Source organism: Aphelocoma coerulescens, chromosome 3, assembly GCF_041296385.1.
Source record: "Aphelocoma coerulescens isolate FSJ_1873_10779 chromosome 3, UR_Acoe_1.0, whole genome shotgun sequence".
NCBI classification, from domain to species: Eukaryota; Metazoa; Chordata; class Aves; order Passeriformes; family Corvidae; genus Aphelocoma; species Aphelocoma coerulescens.
In genome coordinates, this window is record NC_091016.1 from 88,720,109 (window position 1) to 88,739,278 (window position 19,170).

At 44.4% G+C, this 19,170-nt stretch overlaps 1 protein-coding gene across 3 annotated transcripts; it reads left to right on the forward strand.

Moving 5' to 3' along the window:
• Positions 1-1,622: 1,622 nt before the first annotated feature.
• On the forward strand, positions 1,623-18,568 carry CNR1 (cannabinoid receptor 1). Of its 3 annotated transcripts, none has more exons than XM_069011175.1 (4): positions 1,623-1,783; positions 9,029-9,121; positions 9,566-9,622; positions 14,627-18,568. In XM_069011175.1, exon 4 carries the CDS (start codon positions 14,688-14,690, stop codon positions 16,107-16,109), a length of 1,422 nt encoding a protein of 473 aa, XP_068867276.1. In that variant the 5' UTR covers positions 1,623-1,783; positions 9,029-9,121; positions 9,566-9,622; positions 14,627-14,687; the 3' UTR covers positions 16,110-18,568. The 3 variants fall into 3 exon arrangements, with proteins under 3 accessions (XP_068867276.1, XP_068867277.1, XP_068867275.1); XM_069011176.1 differs by lacking the exon at positions 1,623-1,783 and adding an exon at positions 5,173-5,203; XM_069011174.1 differs by lacking the exons at positions 1,623-1,783; positions 9,566-9,622 and having other exon boundaries at positions 9,043-9,121.
• The last annotated feature ends 602 nt before the right edge of the window (positions 18,569-19,170 follow it).

Below are 19,170 nucleotides of genomic sequence, written 5' to 3' on the forward strand. Positions count from 1 at the left end.
GGGCACAAATGAGTTGGCCTTTTTTTTCCCCCTTCCACTTTTCTCACAGGGAGTGCCATTTGAAATTATCTCCTTTCTTGTTAATTTAATGATTACCATCAGAAAGAGCCAGCGGCTGAAAAATTATAGGCAGTAATTATGATCTTGCAGACTTGCTCTGGGACTCGATGCAGGGAAAACATTGGATTGTGAGAATGAGGCTCTGCTCCTCGGCAGATGCACTTTGGTGGGTGCCTGGAGATTTTGGTTGCCTCAGATCTTGGGGGCCCAGCTTGAGAAGCCTTCAGGAGGAAGAGTTACTGCCAGATGGCAGGCACATCTTGAGTTGGACGCCCCTAAAAATACAGCCACCTGAAACCTTTATCCATCACTTTTGAAGAGCAGAGTGTTTTTTTAACCTGATAAACTTAAATTAAGGAAATTTAAGGAAAATTACATATTCCTCCTCCATGGGTGGATGTACCAGTTCAGGTAAATAGACAAGTTAATGTCTTTAGACACTATGTCAAATGATAAATATTTATTATGTTTCTGTATTAATTCGTGCGAAGACAAATACATATGTATGACACTGCAGAGGCAAAAATACACGATCAAAGCCAGCTGGATATTACAGTGTTTAGGAACTGGCTGTTGAATAAAGCTCAGCTTTCCACTTAAGCCCATTGCCGGTCCACCTCTGGAGCCATGTCGCCCCTCAGAGATGAGGGAACCCCCAGCACACCTGAGGGCTGCCATGACGGCTGTCGTGTAAGCCTCAAAACACCGAAGGCGGAACCCAGGGGTAGTGAGAAAAAGGAAAATAAACTATGTCAAAACCCCGGTGTTCCACAGGAAATACCGGGACGGGGAAAGGACGCCCCACGAGGGCATCCACAGCCGCCAACCTCTGAAGCCCGCTGCATGCGCCAACCCCGTGGCCCCGGGGCGAGAGCGGAGCCGGTGCCCGCTGTCCCCGCGGTGCCGGCGGGTAGCCGGGCCGGGTCCCCGTGGAGGGGATGCGCTGTCCGCCCCCCCGGGCCGGAGGAGGCGCTGCCTTCCACATTGGCTGGGGGCCCGCGCACCGCCTCCCCCGGCCCCGCTTCCCCGCGCCCGGCCGGGGGGCGCGGCGGCGGAGCGCGGCACGACGGGGCTCACGGCCGGGCAGCGCCCACGGCCGGCGAGGCCGCGGGGTGGGGCACGGCCGGGAACGGACCCGGCAACGGACCCGCCGCCCGCCCCCGCGGTGTCCCCCGGTGTTCCCGTGTCCCTCCCCCGGGGCGAAGTTTGGCCAGCGCCGCCTGTCCGCCCCGGTGCTGCCAGGGCCGGGACAAAAGGCACACACTGACACGTGATGGGCGCCGGGCTTCATAAATGGGACCGGAGCGGGGCGGAAAGCGGGGGGGACGCAGCGGCGGCGTGTGCCGGAGCCGCGCCGGGCGCCCGGCGGCTCCCGCGCTGCCTCCCCGCGCCGAGGCGGCGGCGGGCGGAGGCGGCGGAGGAGGGGGCGGGCGGGCGCGCGGCACATGGAGCGGCGGCGGCGGCAGGGCGGCGGAGCCCGGCGCGCCGCCTGATCCGGGCGAGCGAGGGCGGCGGTGGTCGGAGAGGAGGCGCCGAGGGGAGGGAAGCGAAGAAGGGGAGGCAGCCGGGGGGAGAAGTCTTCCACCTCCTCCTTCCCCTTACCGGCACCGCCTCCTCGGCGCTCCCCAGTGCTGGGGTGCCCGGGTGGGGCGGCGCTCCCGCTCCCTGCCGGGGGTCGGCGCGGCCGGAGCAGGCGGGGAACGCGGCCGGTGCCGTGCGGAGGGTAAGGACGGCGCGGGGCGGAGGGGAGGGGGGGGGGCAGAGGAGGGCGGCGGGTGCCCCCCGGTCGGGGACCAGGGACCCGTCGTCCCCCTCAAAGTTTGTTGGCGGCGTGGGTGGGAGGGGGGGTTTCGGGGAATGACAGCGCCTGCCCCGACGGCGGAACGGGCGGAGGGGAGGCGGCTGCCTGCGGAGCATCCCTCCCCGTGATCCGCCGCCGCGTCCCGCGGCGATCGCGACCCACGCTGCGGCGGGGGCCGGGGACCGCGCGGGTCTCGCCTCTGCCCCGCGCACGGCCCCGCGCCGCCGCCTCGGGCGGCTGGGGCGAGTTGGAGGTAGCCCCGGGGCCGCCCGGGAAAAGCCGATGGTCCGAGGAGCGCAGTTTGGCTTCGCGAGCCCGGCCGGAGGAGGGGGGACCCGGCGGCGAGGGGAGCCCGGCAGCGGGCGGGGGTGCGGGCGGCTGGTGGCGTTATGGTTAACACGCGTCTATTCTTCTGTGCGCGGAGCCGGCAGCCTCCCGGGCTCCCACAGGACCTTATCTGACATCGGAGGTTTCTCCTCTCGTCCTGACCCACTGGTGATTTACAGCGGGTGGCATTCAGCCCGGTTTTCCTGTGCACTTTTCCTCTCCAAACTCTGCCTTTGAGGCTGTAACCGAAATAAAAGGCGGTTCGCAGTTTTGTGCGCAACGATGTTCCCTTAAAAAAATGTCACTTAGTCGTCCAGCATCCTCAGAATATCCCGGTAGGGTTTCTTGGTTGGTTGGTTGGTTTGTTTTTGTCTGAAATTCGGAAATCTGGGGGGGAAAGAGCTGAAAAAGAGTGAGCCTTTTAAACTTCACGCAGCGTTTGTCATGTCAAATCTTCATCTGTTGAGAAATAATTTTGAGTAACCAGATGGGTTTATTTTAAATGGGAATCTTTTTGTCTCAAAGACGTCTGCAAATCTCCATTGAGAACACCCCTGGATGAGGTACGTACCAAGCCTTTGGTAGGAGAGAGCTCGTTACTGTGATTGCAGTTTGATTAAGTAAAATGGTGTCAGAAGATGAAGTCTATAGTTTTCCTTCTTTCTCTAAAATTGTCATCAGTGTTATTTTCTGTATGGCAGCAAATGAAAATATTAACAGTTTCGGCACATGTTTTCTAATTTCAGAAGATAAAGGGACATATATAAGAAGCAGATAGCAAAATGCTTCTTTAGTATCTGCTAGGGTTTGGGGTTTGTTTTTTTTTTTTTAATAGTATAGCTTTTTTAACCTGCTAAAGGTGTAGTAATTTTTTTCCTTTTTTTCTTAGATGTATCATGTTGTTTTCATTGTTATTGTTCACCCTTTCTTAAAGGAATATGGCATTCTCTGCTGGGGTGGCATTGCTGTTACTGCAAAGAATCAGAGTAATAGTGAATATGATGTTTAGTAACAAAATGTCCAACATTGCAAAAATTACTTGGCTGTGCTTAATTCTTTTCCTATTATACCTCATATCAACCACCAGCATGGGCTTTTCCTTCTCAAGAAGAGAAAAAAGCCCTGTGACTATAGCAGGAATATTTATTATGCAGGCAGAGTTTATTAAATCAGTCATAAAAGAAATGAACGTAACATCTTTAAACAGTTCAGAAGATGCATGTGTAATTCCTGATTTGCTTGAGGTTAAAATTAGTTTTGTAGCAACGAGTAACAGCTTTGCTTTATTATCTGTTGGTCTTTGGAATAAGAGGCAGAACCATTTGAATAAAACCATTTTAAAGCAGAATTGCTAAAAGCAATAATTGTTTGACTGAGCCAGCAGGCACCTATTGCCAGGAGGGGGAAAAAAAGTTGGCTAGTTAAAGAAATCTATTTATTTGCTGAGAATTTAGGTCGTTGACCATTCTATGATACCTAAACTCACAGGATTGCAATCAAAATACCTATAAAACTCAAGGTGCAGGTGGAAGCAGGTTATAGTATTGTGAGGATGAGCCGGTGGATGCCTTTGATCCTGGCTGTTCTTTCGTGAATGATGTGAGCTCAGTTGCATAAAGGACCCTGTTAAAGGCTTTCTTGCTCTGTTGAAGGACTGAAGCCTTTTTTTAACTTCCCCTATTACAAGGTTTTGATTGGGCAGCAGAAGTTTAGAAAGCAATAACTTTTTTTTTCTTTCTTTTTGAAGCCATTTTTGACTTTCAGCCTTTAATGTGGCCATCTCAAAATGCTTGCAGACTGTCATCCCACTGGGAATTTTGGTGCTGAAAGTTCGGTGCACTAGAGAGTGAGAGCTGACATGGTTTTCTTTTCTATTGAGTAGAGGTGAAGTAGGTGAGGAGATTAAGAATCCAAACTCATATATTAATTTAGTATTGCCCAAGATTTTTATGAATGCATTGCCATTCTTGGTTCTGCAGGTCTCATGCACTGTCTTCCACTCACCTAGTTCCTCTAAATCTGGATGGTTTAAAGAGAAATTACTGTAACTTCTCGAATGCAAACTTTGGGACCTCTCTAGTCATGTAGTCACCTACCTAGGCATCCGCAGAATTCATTTTTCTCAGTGGTGATTGCTCTTCATTTCTTTCCAGATGTCTATTTTGTCTTCATCTGACAGTTCTCATGAAACAGTAAATTATTTTTTTGCTGCAATTTCCCAAATAGTTTAGGCTATGTAACATGATTAATGTTCTACAAAACCACTCATCGACCATTTAGGTGAGAATTTGGAGATTTTTCTCTTCTCTAGCAGCAAATTCACAGTCTGCTGATGATTTAAAATTTGTGGGCGACCCTAACACTGGGATTTGGCCAAGTTCAAAGCAGCCATGCAGATGGACACACAAAACAGAAGGCAGAGGGAAATAGACCCTTTTAATCATAACAAGGCTGCTCTTGTTTTCTTATCTACAGTGGAAATGCATGGAAGTCCCTTGTACCTAAAAGCAAACTTGCAAAAGTGCCAGAATAGACAGCAAGAGAATTTGTTATTAATACAAAGTTAAAAATGTGTCAACCTGTCTTCTCAGTACTGCTCTGTATGTCTCCATTTCTAGACTGAGGCTGTACTGCTGCCAAAAGTGCACATCCCATCGCTCTTGGTGGGATAAGGATTTCCCCCCAGAACTCACAGCCTTTGAAAGTGTGTGGCTTTGTTAATGGTCTCGGAAAACAGCTATGACCTGTCCCTTTGAAATGGCTATAATGACTTACAAATCAATTTCTCGTCAGAAAGAACTTTTCTCTTTTTTTTTTCCCCTTTTTCCCGAAGGTGCCATTGTTGCCCATGAAAAATTATTGGGTTTGCAACATAAGGTCGGAGCACATTTTATTCTCCCATTTGTGCCTCATGCAGGGGCATTACGGTGACGCACACCCCAAGCTCGGTTCCGCCTCTCTTCAGTAGGAACATCCTTTCTTGGTGAAACTGGCCACATCCAAATTACAAAATAGGTATTTCATTACATTGTGTGTTAGTATAATGGTCACTTCTTATGTGTTGGCTGGACTGTTGGTGAAGGTGGATATTTTACACAATTCAGATGTTGCATTGTTTGTGTAGATTGAGGCTAGATGGCATCAAATAGTACCTCATCCTGTGTTAACCTCTTTTATGGCAATTATGTATTCTTAAGTAAGGTGTGTTTACTCACTACAAAGTACTGAGTGGGAGCAGGTTCTGTACTGTCAATTCACTTTCAGCCCTCACTGGCGTAGTTTCCATCTTTCTGCATTTTAGGAAACATTTCAAAGTTTGTGTTTAGGATCTTGGGGGGCTGCTACCTTCCTGTTCTGCTGAGTATGTGAAACATGCTCTCAGAAATCACTGGTTTTAGTCAGTTGTACCTGTTTTAAGGAATGCAGCACTGAAGTCCAGACTATGTACATGCCTGGAATATTAGGTGACATGTATATATACATGTAAAATAACTTTTACAGGATGTCAGTGATAGATATACTAGTTTTAGATTCTTGCTTTTAGCCAAGAAGGCTGTGTATAAGGGAATTCAGGACGATATTCAGCAATCATCTTGCCTATATTTTTGTACCTACACTTGTAGCTTGTCTGCATGTACTCTAGCGCTTGAAATTTGAGTTTATGCATGACATACTGCAGGGTTTGTGAGACTTCAGTTCTTCTTCTCGGTGTATGGTTTTTTTGTTTATGTCTATTTGTAAGTTTATGCATAGAAGTATACCTATATATATATAAAGTCATAACTCATCCTTCAGTATATTTTAACTGTTTCTCCAAGTCTGATGTAATACTGGTTGAAGTCTCTCCACAGTTTGTTGTTCTGGCTACTTGGATATCAAATTCTACTGTAATTCTTTCTCACGTCTCCTCTTCCCTCCCTCTCTTCTTTTTTTAAAAAAAGAAAAGCATCTGAATGTTTCAAAGACATACACCATTGCCAAGCAATCTGGTGTAGTGGCTTAATATGCTGGCAAATAATTTCACAAGTTATTTGTGTGTGTGAAGGCAGTATATTTGAATATCATTATATTGTGAATGTAACTATGAAGACAGTTATCTGAGATTATTTAAATCCTAGGAAAGGCCAGACGGCTCCAGAAATGAAAGAATGTTTTTCATTTTTTAGCTGGGAGTGTGTATTTCTGTCCTTTGCTAATGCTGGTGGCATGGGGCATCGCAGTTGCCAAAAGCCTTTTTATCCTAGCTTTTGAGCATTGCCAATACTTTATGGCCTAAAAACAGTTTGCAGGAGAAGCAGACTCTTGAAGACTGAGGTAGAAGGGATATTGCTTTGCAGTGTGTTGCTGGCCTTCTGTGCACTAACTTTTTGTCTTTGCCTGTGAGCCCCTTTTTCACTTCTGGTGTGTTTATCTGCTGTGTGGGTCATTTAGTGGCTCCATTTGAGCATTCTCTTCCTTTCCACCTCTGAAGTCCATATCCTGTACATCATTTTCCCTAAGCAGTTTGATTTTTGTTAATGTCCCTGGCCAAATTTGCTCAGCTAACCTCGCCTCAGTGTCCCCAGCCTGGTCCCAACTGTCGGTGCGTACAGTGCTGTCCTTATCCCTGACCTTACCAAGGCTGGCTTCTCAGAGCCCTTTGCATCTTCCTTCATCGTTTGAATGCAGATCAGAAATGGACTTTCAAAAGAGCAAGTCATTGCCTGCAGAGCGAGCAGTGGATCTGTTCCTTCTTTATGGTGAGATCTGAAAAGTCCCACTAGCTATATCCTTCAGCTTAGGGAGGTGTCTCTGAAGTTCGCACAGCTCAGAAGAGGAGGGAGGTTTTCTCTCGTGAATTTTCTCCTTCACCTCATCTGCTTTCCTCCAGCCTATCACAAAGGCAATTCTTCTCTGTCTCTAAAATCTGTATCCCTGCCTCACAGAGGCACTTCCACTTGGGTCGTCCTTTCTTACCTTTCTCCACTTTGCTCCTGTCTCACATGGAGATGTCTTATTCCCAGTATGAGGACAGTAGCTATCTTTCCTCTCTCCTACCAATCCTCACCACACAAATAACCCACATTACCTTTGCTCTCAGCATCTCCTTGCTATCTCATGATTTCTTTAATTAAAACTTGTTAGAGCCAGTTTGTTGCGGGGGGATGAGAAGGCAGACATACACTCTGTGCAGTTTATGATAATTCTCCCTGGAGCCTGATGTTTTTGCTATCTTTCTGTCTCTAAACCTTATGCTTTTAATAAAGTTCATTAATATTTTCTGCTGCAACAAATTCATGACCTTCTGTGTTCAGCTCTGGCCATTGCATGGAAACTATTTTCTAGGAGTGGTTCTCTTCCTCTCTCTCGTTTCTTCCTAATAAATCTGTTTTTCCTCCAGTTTGATCCTCTAGACATTACGTTCTTCTGGAGACCTTTAGCATTTAGCATCCAATGGAGCCCAGTCTTTTATGTCCTGCTCTGTTGTTTCAAATGACTTCTCTCCCTTAAACTACATATTGTGTACTAACCTGCCATTTCTTCTAGGTACTTCCGGAAGATTGACTCTTCAGCCCCCATCTCTTTTGCACCTGGCTGGGCTTCTCTGTCCCCATTTAACATTTATGTCAATTCTGCTCTGCAACAAGTGCCTGCACCTTTTGGCATTGTAGAATGGCTAGAGAGGAGGCTGGAAATGACACGATTTCTGATGGAATTTTGAAATCCAAGAGGAACTCTTTTGTGAAAAAGTTTGAGAGTTCAAAATTAACCAGGTTAACGAGTTCTCTTCCATTTTCTTTAAAATGTAAATTCCATAGCATTGTATCAAACTTCATATTATCTGTTCATTCTGCTTTATTGGAAAAGAAGTGTACAAAGTCCTTTATTGGGAAACCAGTCCCTAAACTGGAGCTGATTTTAAGCAAACAACCAGGTCACAATTGCTTCACTGTTTCCTTTCATCTGAGTCTTTCATATTTCAGCAAGACTCCTCATCCTCTTTCAAAATTTCTATCTTTAGATGAAATTAAGACAATATAAAGTAAACTGTGAAAGATCTTTAAATCCTACAGTTTTACAATAGCCACCTTTGCCTTCCGTCCTTTCTTCCAAAAGCTGGGCAGAGCAGGTAGCTGTAGTTTCCCATTAATGTCACCCTGATGGTCCCCTTGCTGGTTTGTGACTTCAATACTTCATCTTGTCTACCACTTGGTAGGAAATGTGTTTGTGAGGGGTTGTATTTTACAAGCTGAGAGGTTTTGGGTGATCTCAGGAGTTCTAGAGATTTTTTACAGGCAGACAGGGCAGCTGCCCCCACTCTTACTCCCCTGCATCTGGGTGGAATGCAGGAGGTGCATCCTTGATTTGCTTAATTCAGAGAAAGGGCTTCAAGCTAAGCCTCTCACCAGGCATGCACCCTGCCTCCTGGAATACCAGCTGGTGCCTTTACTTGCGGATGCTTAGCTCTCAATCCAACATGGAACAGCTTGAGCAGTTTAGAGATGGGCAGCAGAATGTAGAGGTTGCCAGCACGCTCACCTGGCTCACAGAGAGCGAAGTTTAAGTCCTTCAGCTGCACCAGAAGGAGCAGGACTTCAGCCTTGCTCTTGAACCTCTCTGACTTTAGGCACATGTATATGCTCTGGTATATATATATATAAAACATGTATATGCTCTGGCTGTTTGGGACGTAAGGCACAGCCTCCTTTTCTCTGCACCTGCAAGTCACCTGTGCTAAACTGGTGCACACATCTTGCCAACAAAACTTTGAGGGGAGGGAATAATACTATTGCTTTTAAAAACATTGTCCGTCACTGATTAACACCCTGTTTTCCCCCTTGTTTTGTTTTTGTTGTTCAGGTTGTCAGCTGCTGGATGCTGGCGGGTGTCACATAGGAGTCATTTGCCCACACATTGGAACAGTCTGGCCCTTATCCTGCTAGTGTGCAAACGGTATGTTAATTAACATAAATAACCATGTAGCTGTGCCTTCTTGCTAATTAAGGTTCAACTTGCCAAAGATATGATCACATTACATAAGAACAAAATTTGGTTCATTACTTGCATGCCCTAGTTTACCCCATAGCTGATAGTGCCTTACTGTATCTAGAAGATAACATCCCTTATTTGCTCCTCTCCTAGTGTCTGTGCTCCTTCCCGATCCCTCACACAGAGAAAATTCTGACTGAAATGAATGCAAGTTTTCCTGAATTAGGAGTGACAGCATATTTGCCATTTTTAGCCTAGGAGTAGCACAGTTTTGGAGATGGAGCAGTAAACCAGTAAATAGGATAGGGGTAACATTGCCTTCACATTCTTCTCAACATGTGTTTTTTCCTTGCTTGGTGTTACTGAGTCTGAGAGTGCCATTTCTCAGTCTGCACATTTTTCTCCAAGGCTTGGAAACCTTGTTCTGTCCTCGAAGCTGTATTGTTCATCACCATATGGGATAAGGTAATTATTAGCCATATAAATTTTCATTTTATAGGACAGTTCTAATTCCTAGAGGCCAACAGTTACCATGGTAGATCTCATTTCTCTCACAGTTTTACAGCTGACTGCATATACGAATGTAAATTGCTGCTGTTTCTCCTGCCGTAGTACTTTGTGGACCCAGTTTGGGAGGGGTCCCAGTGTATTGGGCACTGCACAAACTTACAGAAGATAATGCCCTTCTCTGGATGACTTGGAACCCTATAAGGTGTAAACAAGGAGAGTGCGTTTCTGTATTTTTATGCATTCAAAAACTGTTTGAATTCTTCCTACTTGTCCTTTAGCCTGTTCTTAATTAACTATGATTATCATAGAAGAAATGTATAGACACGGAGATCAAAATATTTTCTAAAATGGAAGCCAAAGAGGTTTGATTATGGATTTCCCTTTCTTGTTTTGATTCCTTTTCTTGCCATGTCAACATTTTTGCAGTTATCAGTATCATCATTGTATTGCTCATAATTACTTTCTTAGGAAAAGAATAAATACTCACTGTTTCTATTCAGGCTATTAAAATTGCTTTATCAATCATCCTGATTTGAAAATTGTAACAAATTCAGCTCTTTTTATAGACAATGATAAAGACTTTCCAGCTTTCCTTCTATCCCAGAACAGCAGGAGAAGATAGGCAATAGCATTTTAATGAAGTCATGTTCTTGTTCCCCAAGTGAGCTGGTGTTGTGGACCAACAAGAAGTCCAGAGGAAGTATAATTCTCCTTGTTGTCCTTGACGAGTTACCAGCCTCTTTTGTACTACATATTTTTTATTTTACCTAACGTGTATTTATATTCTGATATCCAAGCATCTTTAGGGCTATATGTAACTACACAGTGGAGGGCACTAGTAAGACTTGACCCTTCAACTCTTCACTAATTCTTTCACTTTGAAGGCAAAGCAAAGTTGTGTCTTCAACCTTTGGGTGATGTTTAACACCTCATAGGTTTGATCCCTGCTAAAGTAGGCAGGGAAAAAAGGGCCAGAGGAAGTTGAATGTGTGTCGCTGCAGACAGCTAGGCCAGGAGTTTGTCAAAGCCACTCCATCTAGTGGCAGGCACTTCACACAGCTGGTCTGGCAGTGCCCACCAACAGCTGCTGGATGATGGGAGAAAGGTCTAAAATGGTGTTCAGCTATGACAGTTCTGGTCTGGTCTTCAAGATAAAAGATCCTTGAAGTTTTTCTCTGTTGTTTAATTCTTATCCGTAGTCATAATTCAGTACTTGCCGTGACTTGCTGCATGCAGTTGTGGAAATACATCAAAAATTTTGAGTGCCAGTGTCAGTGCAGCCTCTTCTTCATATTTAATCAATGTTTCAGTCTTCTAAAAGCTGTTTTAAAATGAGTGAGGTAGTAGAGTTCATTTATGGAAGGAATGAAGCTGAGAGCTTTGAAAACTCAAATAAGTTGGAAGAGTTCATTCTGGCAGGGCAGGAGAGTCCTTGGCAGAGCAGGGAGCTTCTCCATTTCTGTCACCCTGCCCATGAGGGCAGCTTTCTGCAGCACACAGCTGTCACTCCAGCACCATGCAAAGAGGATGAATCTGTGCAGAGGAACGCTTATTCTCTGGGGAGGCTCTGAGAAGCCAGAGAGGCTCCTGGAGTATTTCATGTGGAGATTGTCATGACTCTTGGGCAGTGTGGGTTTGGGCTCTTGGGCAGAATGGGTTTGGGTTGTGTTGAAGCCAACTGCAAAGTGCAGTGTGGCTGCGTGGCATGGGGTGTCTGTTTTCATGGACAGTGCCTGCTCACCACTCCAGGTTCGGACAGAAATGCTCAGAGCCAAAATGTGTGTGGCACTGGCATGTGCACCTGGCCATGTGAAAAGACCAAGAAAAAGACCATTGCTGCTGCCATTGGTTTTTCTTTCTATGTCAGATCATGCAGCACCTGTGACCTGATAACTGCGGTGCCAAAGGTCCAGTCTTGTTTTCACCAGACAGCTATGGAAAACCTCACTGATCTCTTCAGTGCATTTTAGTAGTGAGCTTATACTGGGCTAAGCTAGTATCGAAATTAAAATAAATGAATATCATGTAAAGTGTAATTCCAGATCAGGCAAATGGTTGTTTTACTGCAACTTTAATAAAAATCAACTGCAGCTTGAATAGGTGCATGCACACATACTGCTAGAAATTTCCAATTAGGATATTCCCAGCAGCAAACAAAAACAAAATTAATGTTAGCAGCATTCCCCAAAGCCTAAACTACGCTACTAATGAACTCCCAAGTACTCTCAAAGAAAACTCTCTTTGCAGAGACAATAAGGTAAAAATTACTGTAATAATCTCAATGTAAAAATACAGAGGGAAAAAAAAATCATTGACATTCAAAGTAAGCCTTGCCTCTCCTGATCCCATTAACCGTGTTGTTAGCATAGCATATGCATGCATAGTGATATTGTCACATAACTCAATGCCACCTTCAAAAGAGCACACAAGAATTCGTGTTCTTTCATTTGTATTTCAAATAAAGGTAGGGGTTGCATGGCACCTAATTCTGAGGAAGTCTGTACTTGACATGACTCCAGCAGGGACCAGCTACCTGATAACAATTTGTTTGTCTGTCTAGCAGAAGTGCTCAGTTGAATACAATTTATGAAGCTTTCCTCAGACATAATCTTCTCAACATGGGGCTGTGGCTTTACTCATTAAAATGGTTGCCTTTCTTCTGTCAAAAATAAGCTTGAATAGCAGAGGATACCACAGCAATCTTTACATATTTATAGAACTACTTGTTTTATTTAATGGATTTTTGGATAGTTTTCAAGTTAATAACACATTCTTCACTTGTATTTTTAAAATGGTGTTAAAATGCCAAGTTTAAAGTTGCCAGACTTCACCCAAAGAAGATTTGTCAGCAGAGTCATCTTTGCAGCTTGTAACATCTGCAAATTCTCTAGGAGCAGCTGTAAAACACCTTCTGGAAGAAAAGTGCCTTCCATATTAGATGATTGCTGTTCATTTTTAATGTATGCTTCAGTGACATTTCCCTCCCTCCCTGCTCACGCCCTCAAAATTAAATTCCTTAATACTGTCTGTCTAATAATTGTTATTTCCTGAGCAAATTGTGTCTGCAAAAGCTGACTCAGCCAGTGTATTTTGTGTGTTGCGACTCTCCCAGTAAGGGTTGTTTGTACTCATACTTCTTTGCAGCACTGGAGTTGCAGTGTCTTCTGAAGGTGTAAGTTCATAAATTTCCTTTAATAATCAATGTCCAGGCCTGCTTAGTAAAAGGCAAAACTTTAAAGACTTGTGGAAAAAGTCTTGAGTGTTCAGATACTATAAGGGCAGTATAAATATATCATCAGCCAAGTGATCTCTGGTTTTTTTGGAAATGCTCATAATTTCACGTATTTTTAAGTACTGCTATTGTTGTTGAGAGGCATCCTTTTCTTCTTTCCTATATTTTCATGGGAAATGAGAACTGGTACCTGCTATGCAAGTCTTCTCTTTAGGAGTTGAGGTGATCAGTACTCTGATTTTGGCAGATAAACTCTTGCAGCCTTTCTGACCATTTATTGTCAGTTGTGTAAAGTGAACAGGTAAAGTCAGTACAAGCCTATAAATGGCATTTGGGATTTCTTGAGAGCAAGAATTTCCTCCATACCAAAAGCAAGAAGAAACTTGGTTTGCTCCTGTTGCTGATTAATCATCAAGATGTCCCATAGCAGATTCAGAATGTTTGTAGCACACAAAAGGAGTGATTCTGGCTCTTATTTGTATTCAGACCACTCTCATCCATTGAGGTGGTGGAAGAGGGCCGTAAAGCAGATCGGCAAAGTAATATAAAGGAGTACAGCATAACAAGAGCTGTAAGACTTGTCTTATATGTCAATGCATGCTCAGGTGCTGATGGGGGTCCTCTCCCAAGGGAACCCCGACCAGGAGTTGTTCCCCTCCACAAATCACCATCCGTGAGCAAAGGCTGTACTTGACAGAACTCAGAGACCACTGGCTACCTTCTGCTGGGTCCCCCCAGTTTTGGAGAGGACAGAATGTTTTTGAGGGTGTCCGTAGGGGGACAAGTTACATTACAGTGCTTCTCACAGAAGCAGTGACTCCTGGTCCCTTTTGCCTGGAGTTTTGGCCACTGCTGCACCCTGATCTAAACTTGGTGCCATGTTTAGCTAAGCAAGCTTGTACTGCCCTGATTGAGGCTTCTGGTCTATACAGAGCAGATCACTGATTCTCTCACTGACTTAACAGTGCTGGTCACCATTCCTGAAACTGTGGACAGAGCTGGGTAACAACCCACCTCCCTCAACTTGCTCAAGTATTCCAGTACCTTAGTTTGCGTAGCAGAAGGAAGGAATAGATTAATCTTTGTATATGAATGTAATGAAGCTATATATTTTTAGATTAGATACCTTGCTAATAAATTTGCAATAGCAAATTCAGGATGTTAGTAGACCTCAGATTGCTATAGCAGGATAATAAGAATATACAGGCATACTGGGTGAACTGTGAAATTTGGAGTGCATGGCTCTGACCCTGTTGCCCCTCTGTTGTCAATTTTTCAAAAGCCTCAGTGCCTTTTGAAAGAAAAACAATGAAGGTGGTGACTCAGTTTAGTGCTGCTCCTCCATTGGCACTTGGTATTATCTAAATGAAACAAGCTCATGGAATATTGGTCTGCAAGGTACATTGCAATCAGAAGCTGAGAAAAATATCTTTATGGTGGAGCAGCTCAGAAGTTTTTGATGAGAAATGAAAATTGCTTTCCTGTGAAACACTCAATTCCCTGTGCCTCTGTTTTTCATGTCACTTCTTAGTGTAATTCAGTTTTAGTGAAATCCAGGTGATTTCTTTCTAAGTGCTCAGCCCACCCTGATTTCCCACAGTGGCAAAGCCTAGACCTGCACTGAATAGGAGAGAAGGGTTGATTTTGTTTGACAGAGTTCAGCTAAGTTGTTTGTGGAGTTTGTCTCCCTGTTTATGTTAATGAAATCTGATCTTTTCCCCATATAGGATTTCCTCCGATGCATTTTTCCGTCCCCCAAGTCTCTCTGAAACCAACAAGACTGGGGTTATGAAGTCAATTCTAGATGGCCTCGCAGATACCACTTTCCGAACAATCACGACAGATCTCCTTTACGTGGGCTCCAACGATATCCAGTACGAAGACATGAAAGGCGACATGGCTTCCAAGCTGGGGTACTACCCCCAGAAGTTCCCTCTTTCTTCCTTCAGGGGTGATCCTTTCCAAGAAAAAATGACTGGAGGAGATGATTCCCTGTTGACCATTATTCCATCAGATCAGGTCAACATCACAGAGTTTTACAACAAATCCCTGTCCACCTTTAAGGATAATGAGGAGAATATACAGTGTGGGGAGAACTTTATGGATATGGAGTGTTTTATGATCCTGAACCCCAGCCAGCAGCTGGCCATCGCTGTACTGTCGCTCACCCTGGGCACCTTCACAGTCCTAGAGAACCTTCTTGTCCTGTGTGTCATCCTCCACTCCCGAAGCCTCCGGTGTAGACCCTCCTACCATTTCATCGGCAGCCTGGCTGTGGCCGACCTCCTTGGCAGTGTGATTTTTGTCTACAGTTTTGTGGATTTCCATGTTTTCCATCGGAAGGATAGCCCCAATGTCTTCTTGTTCAAACTGGGTGGAGTTACAGCCTCCTTCACTGCCTCTGTAGGTAGCCTTTTCCTCACGGCAATAGACCGGTACATCTCTATACACAGGCCACTAGCTTATAAAAGGATTGTTACCCGACCAAAGGCTGTCGTAGCATTTTGTGTGATGTGGACCATCGCTATTGTAATAGCCGTTCTTCCTCTGCTCGGCTGGAACTGCAAAAAGCTTAATTCTGTTTGTTCGGACATATTCCCTCTCATCGATGAGACGTACCTGATGTTCTGGATCGGGGTCACCAGCGTCCTCTTGTTGTTCATTGTCTATGCCTACATGTACATTCTGTGGAAGGCTCACAGCCACGCTGTTCGCATGCTGCAGCGAGGCACGCAGAAAAGCATAATCATTCAATCGACGGAGGATGGTAAGGTACAGATCACTAGGCCTGATCAAACTCGTATGGACATCAGGTTAGCCAAAACCTTGGTCCTTATCCTAGTCGTTTTAATCATATGCTGGGGCCCTCTCCTCGCCATCATGGTGTATGATGTCTTTGGGAAAATGAACAAGCTCATCAAGACTATCTTTGCCTTCTGTAGCATGCTCTGTTTGCTGAATTCAACAGTGAATCCCATCATCTACGCTCTGAGGAGCAAGGACTTGCGACACGCCTTCCGCAGTATGTTCCCCACCTGCGAAGGGACTGCGCAGCCCCTGGATAACAGCATGGAGTCTGACTGCCAGCACAAACATGCCAACAACACAGGGAACGTGCACAGGGCTGCCGAGAGCTGCATTAAGAGCACAGTTAAGATTGCCAAAGTTACCATGTCTGTCTCCACGGACACAACTGCTGAAGCGTTGTAAGTCAGAGACTTCTCAGCATTGTGAGAAAAGGAGTTTAAGTTTAAAAAAAAATTAAAATTTAAAAAATCAACAACAGAGAAAACCAAACCCATGGCTTAACGTGTTTGTACCCTCCTGTAATATTTTTTGGTTTGTCATTGTAAGCTGAGCAATGATTGTGTTAAGAGCATTACCATCAGCCAGTTTTTCAGGTTTTACAATTAGGGGTTCTAGCTAAATTTTCACAAGTTTTTCTCAAAAGGTGTTTACTGAATAATAATGTTTCCAGAAAGAGCACAGAGAAAATACCAGATTAGCAATCATTCCTTTGGGGGTGTGAAGAAGAATTGTGAAACCTAATTGAAAAATAACGCGTCCTAAACCAATACCATCAAACAAGAAAAAAAGCCTTGTAATCATGCTGTTCATTTCAATGTGAAATGTATTTCATGTCTGTAAGTAATAAGAGTTTCTGATTTTTTCCAAAAGCAGCAGTGCTGAGTTTAGAGGTTTTGTAAAATGTGTTGTGTCCCGTGAATTGTGTGCTGTTTTATTATGTGTTATTGGTATTCGTCTGATTAAACAAAGTGATAAGGTAGAATTCCGTGGAAATAACGTGAAACGTGATATGTAAACCCCATTGAAAACACTTACTGTATTTGAAGAATTCCTATGAGGTATTTTGGAAATTTTACACTTTTAGTGGTCTTCTGTGGACTTAGAGGAGAGGCTTTGTGTTCTTCTACTAAAATTATTTCCCCACTACCTTTTACTTTCACATGCATATGAGACTAACAGCAACAGAGGAATAGAGGAGGAATGTGAGAAAGGAATGCACTGGTTCAGACTTTTAAATACCACTGCATTTATACAGAAGGATGTTTATGGTTGCACAGACTACTGCCCTGCTCTTGGGCATTGCATGAATATGAACACTGAAAAGCAAAGGTCACGGATATTGGCTCCTTTAATAGGCATCTGGTTTTAAGCCATGTGCTGGTGTTGGACCACTGAAGACAGCATGTGTCAGACTCAATGTGCGATGTTATCACTGTGCAGTCGATGTATACTTGAAGGTGTGTCACATTCCTGTATCCCAGGTCTAAGCAGATTCAGAGCCTGAGATGCCAAACTCCCGTCTTCGCTAAAAGAGGAGGAAATATTGTCAGACTTAAACATTTTCTTATTGTGTGAGCGTGTATATAAATAAATATTTCTCTGTGTGTACGTGTGTGTGTGTGTGTGTGCGTGTGTAAGTATACTAATCAGTGTGAGTCATGGTAGCATAGCTAAGATAGGACACTATGACCAAATGTAACTGTATTTCTTGTTGCACGCTTTGCACACGAATTCTGTTTCTAAAATTGAGTTCTTCCAATTGATTACTGATGAAAGTACCATGTTAAGAATATCTCGATCCAGCATATCCATGTGCTAGAGGAAGCAACCTTTCAGTTGCACTTGAAAATAAAGGGAAACAAGAGGCAGAGAGCATGGAATGAGCCCGAACTGACAAATGCTGCAGCTGTTGATAGTGTTCCTGAAGACTGAGAAAGCCAGGAGTAAATGGTACTTTGTTTTAAGGCTGTGGGTATTAAAATCTGATAGCTTGCAATGAGGTGCATCTCACTGAAACCACTGACAAGGTTTGACACTACCAGGAAGAAGTTACTGATGGAAAATAATGACTGTGTTCCACAGTGGGACAGTTTCTGCAGCCTGAGACTGTCACAAGGAACATGCTACCAGATAGTCTTTGAGGCGTGGATATTCTGTGATTCTGTTCTGAGTCATAAGGTCTGGGATCCTCTTCTCTGCTGCCTTGCTTTTTCAGACCATTTCCTCACCCTTCTGACTGATTTCTGCCAAAATAGCTGCGAGCGCAGCTTAGTCCTTCAGCTGCCTGACACTTGCCGCAACAGGGGGTGACTTTCTCCATGACGCAGGGCGAGTGGAGACAAATCCATACTGCCCTGCCACCCATCCTTGTGCTTACGTAGGGAGAGAGAAGGGGCAGCAGCCCAGGATCTCTGGCTGCCTCAGTGCAGGCCAGAGCAACTTGGTTGAATGAACACCCAGCCCCTTTCAGGCAGTGGCCCTGTGGGGATGCAAGTGGCTCCAAGTTTAGGCTTGGTGAGGATGACATGTTTTAAAGGTAAGATTGGATCAGGTGAGGTGCTGAGCAACAGCTGGAAGAGACGGGTACTTTCCTCCTCCACCCACCTCCCCTGCAGCTTACCTGTGTGGCAGGACAGGGCACCACACTCTCAAGGGGCCCACTGCAGTCAGCCAAAACCAGTGGATTGCAGAGGATTCCCAGAGGATGTCAAGTCCTGAAAGATGTTTTTTATGTCTGGGTCTAGTCCATCCTAAAGCAGTCCTCTTGGAGGAGTGGGAGAAAGCCCATTTGAAATGTAAGGGTATTTTAAGAGCCATTTTTGAAACTGTCTTCTTGTGAATTAAATGCAAACTTTGTGGAATTTTGTTGTGCTTTCAAGTTCTAAATTTTACGATAAATCATGGGACAATGGGGCTGTCTTGGCACTTAACTTGGTGCTTACTGATATAATAAGAAATAGCATCCTGTGAAATGTTATCCTCTATCATCAGTATCTTCATTTGCATAATGAGTTTTTCTAAAGCTCTGGGAACTGCATCGGTTCACTTAGAACCATTTATTAAACAGTTGGCAACAATTTCCTTACATGTTGCACACTAAGTAGAACTATTCTTTCATTAGAAAAATCTGCTGCCGTTCCAAGATAAGATGTTCTTATACTTCAGCTTTAGGTATTCCTAATTTGCAGTTGCCTACTTTCACTTAGTGATAGCACAGCCAAACAACACTGTGTTCCATGGCCACCCACACCATCATCATCATCATCATCATCATCCACCCACCACCGCTAGTTGCAGTTACGTGTATGTACCAACTCCAAGTGTCACGTACCTACCGAGAAGACCATCTATGTCACATGTGTGTAGAGTTAGATTCTCGACAGTCTAATTGTATATTTGTATAATATAATCTCCTCAATGCTGTGCAGTCACTATCCACATCTTGCACTGGCCTTTCGATGAA

What these genes read in the sequence shown, in the direction of transcription:
- CNR1 (XM_069011175.1), top strand. Translation starts at nt 14,688, where the DNA reads ATGAAGTCAATTCTAGATGGCCTCGCAGATACCACTTTCCGAACAATC.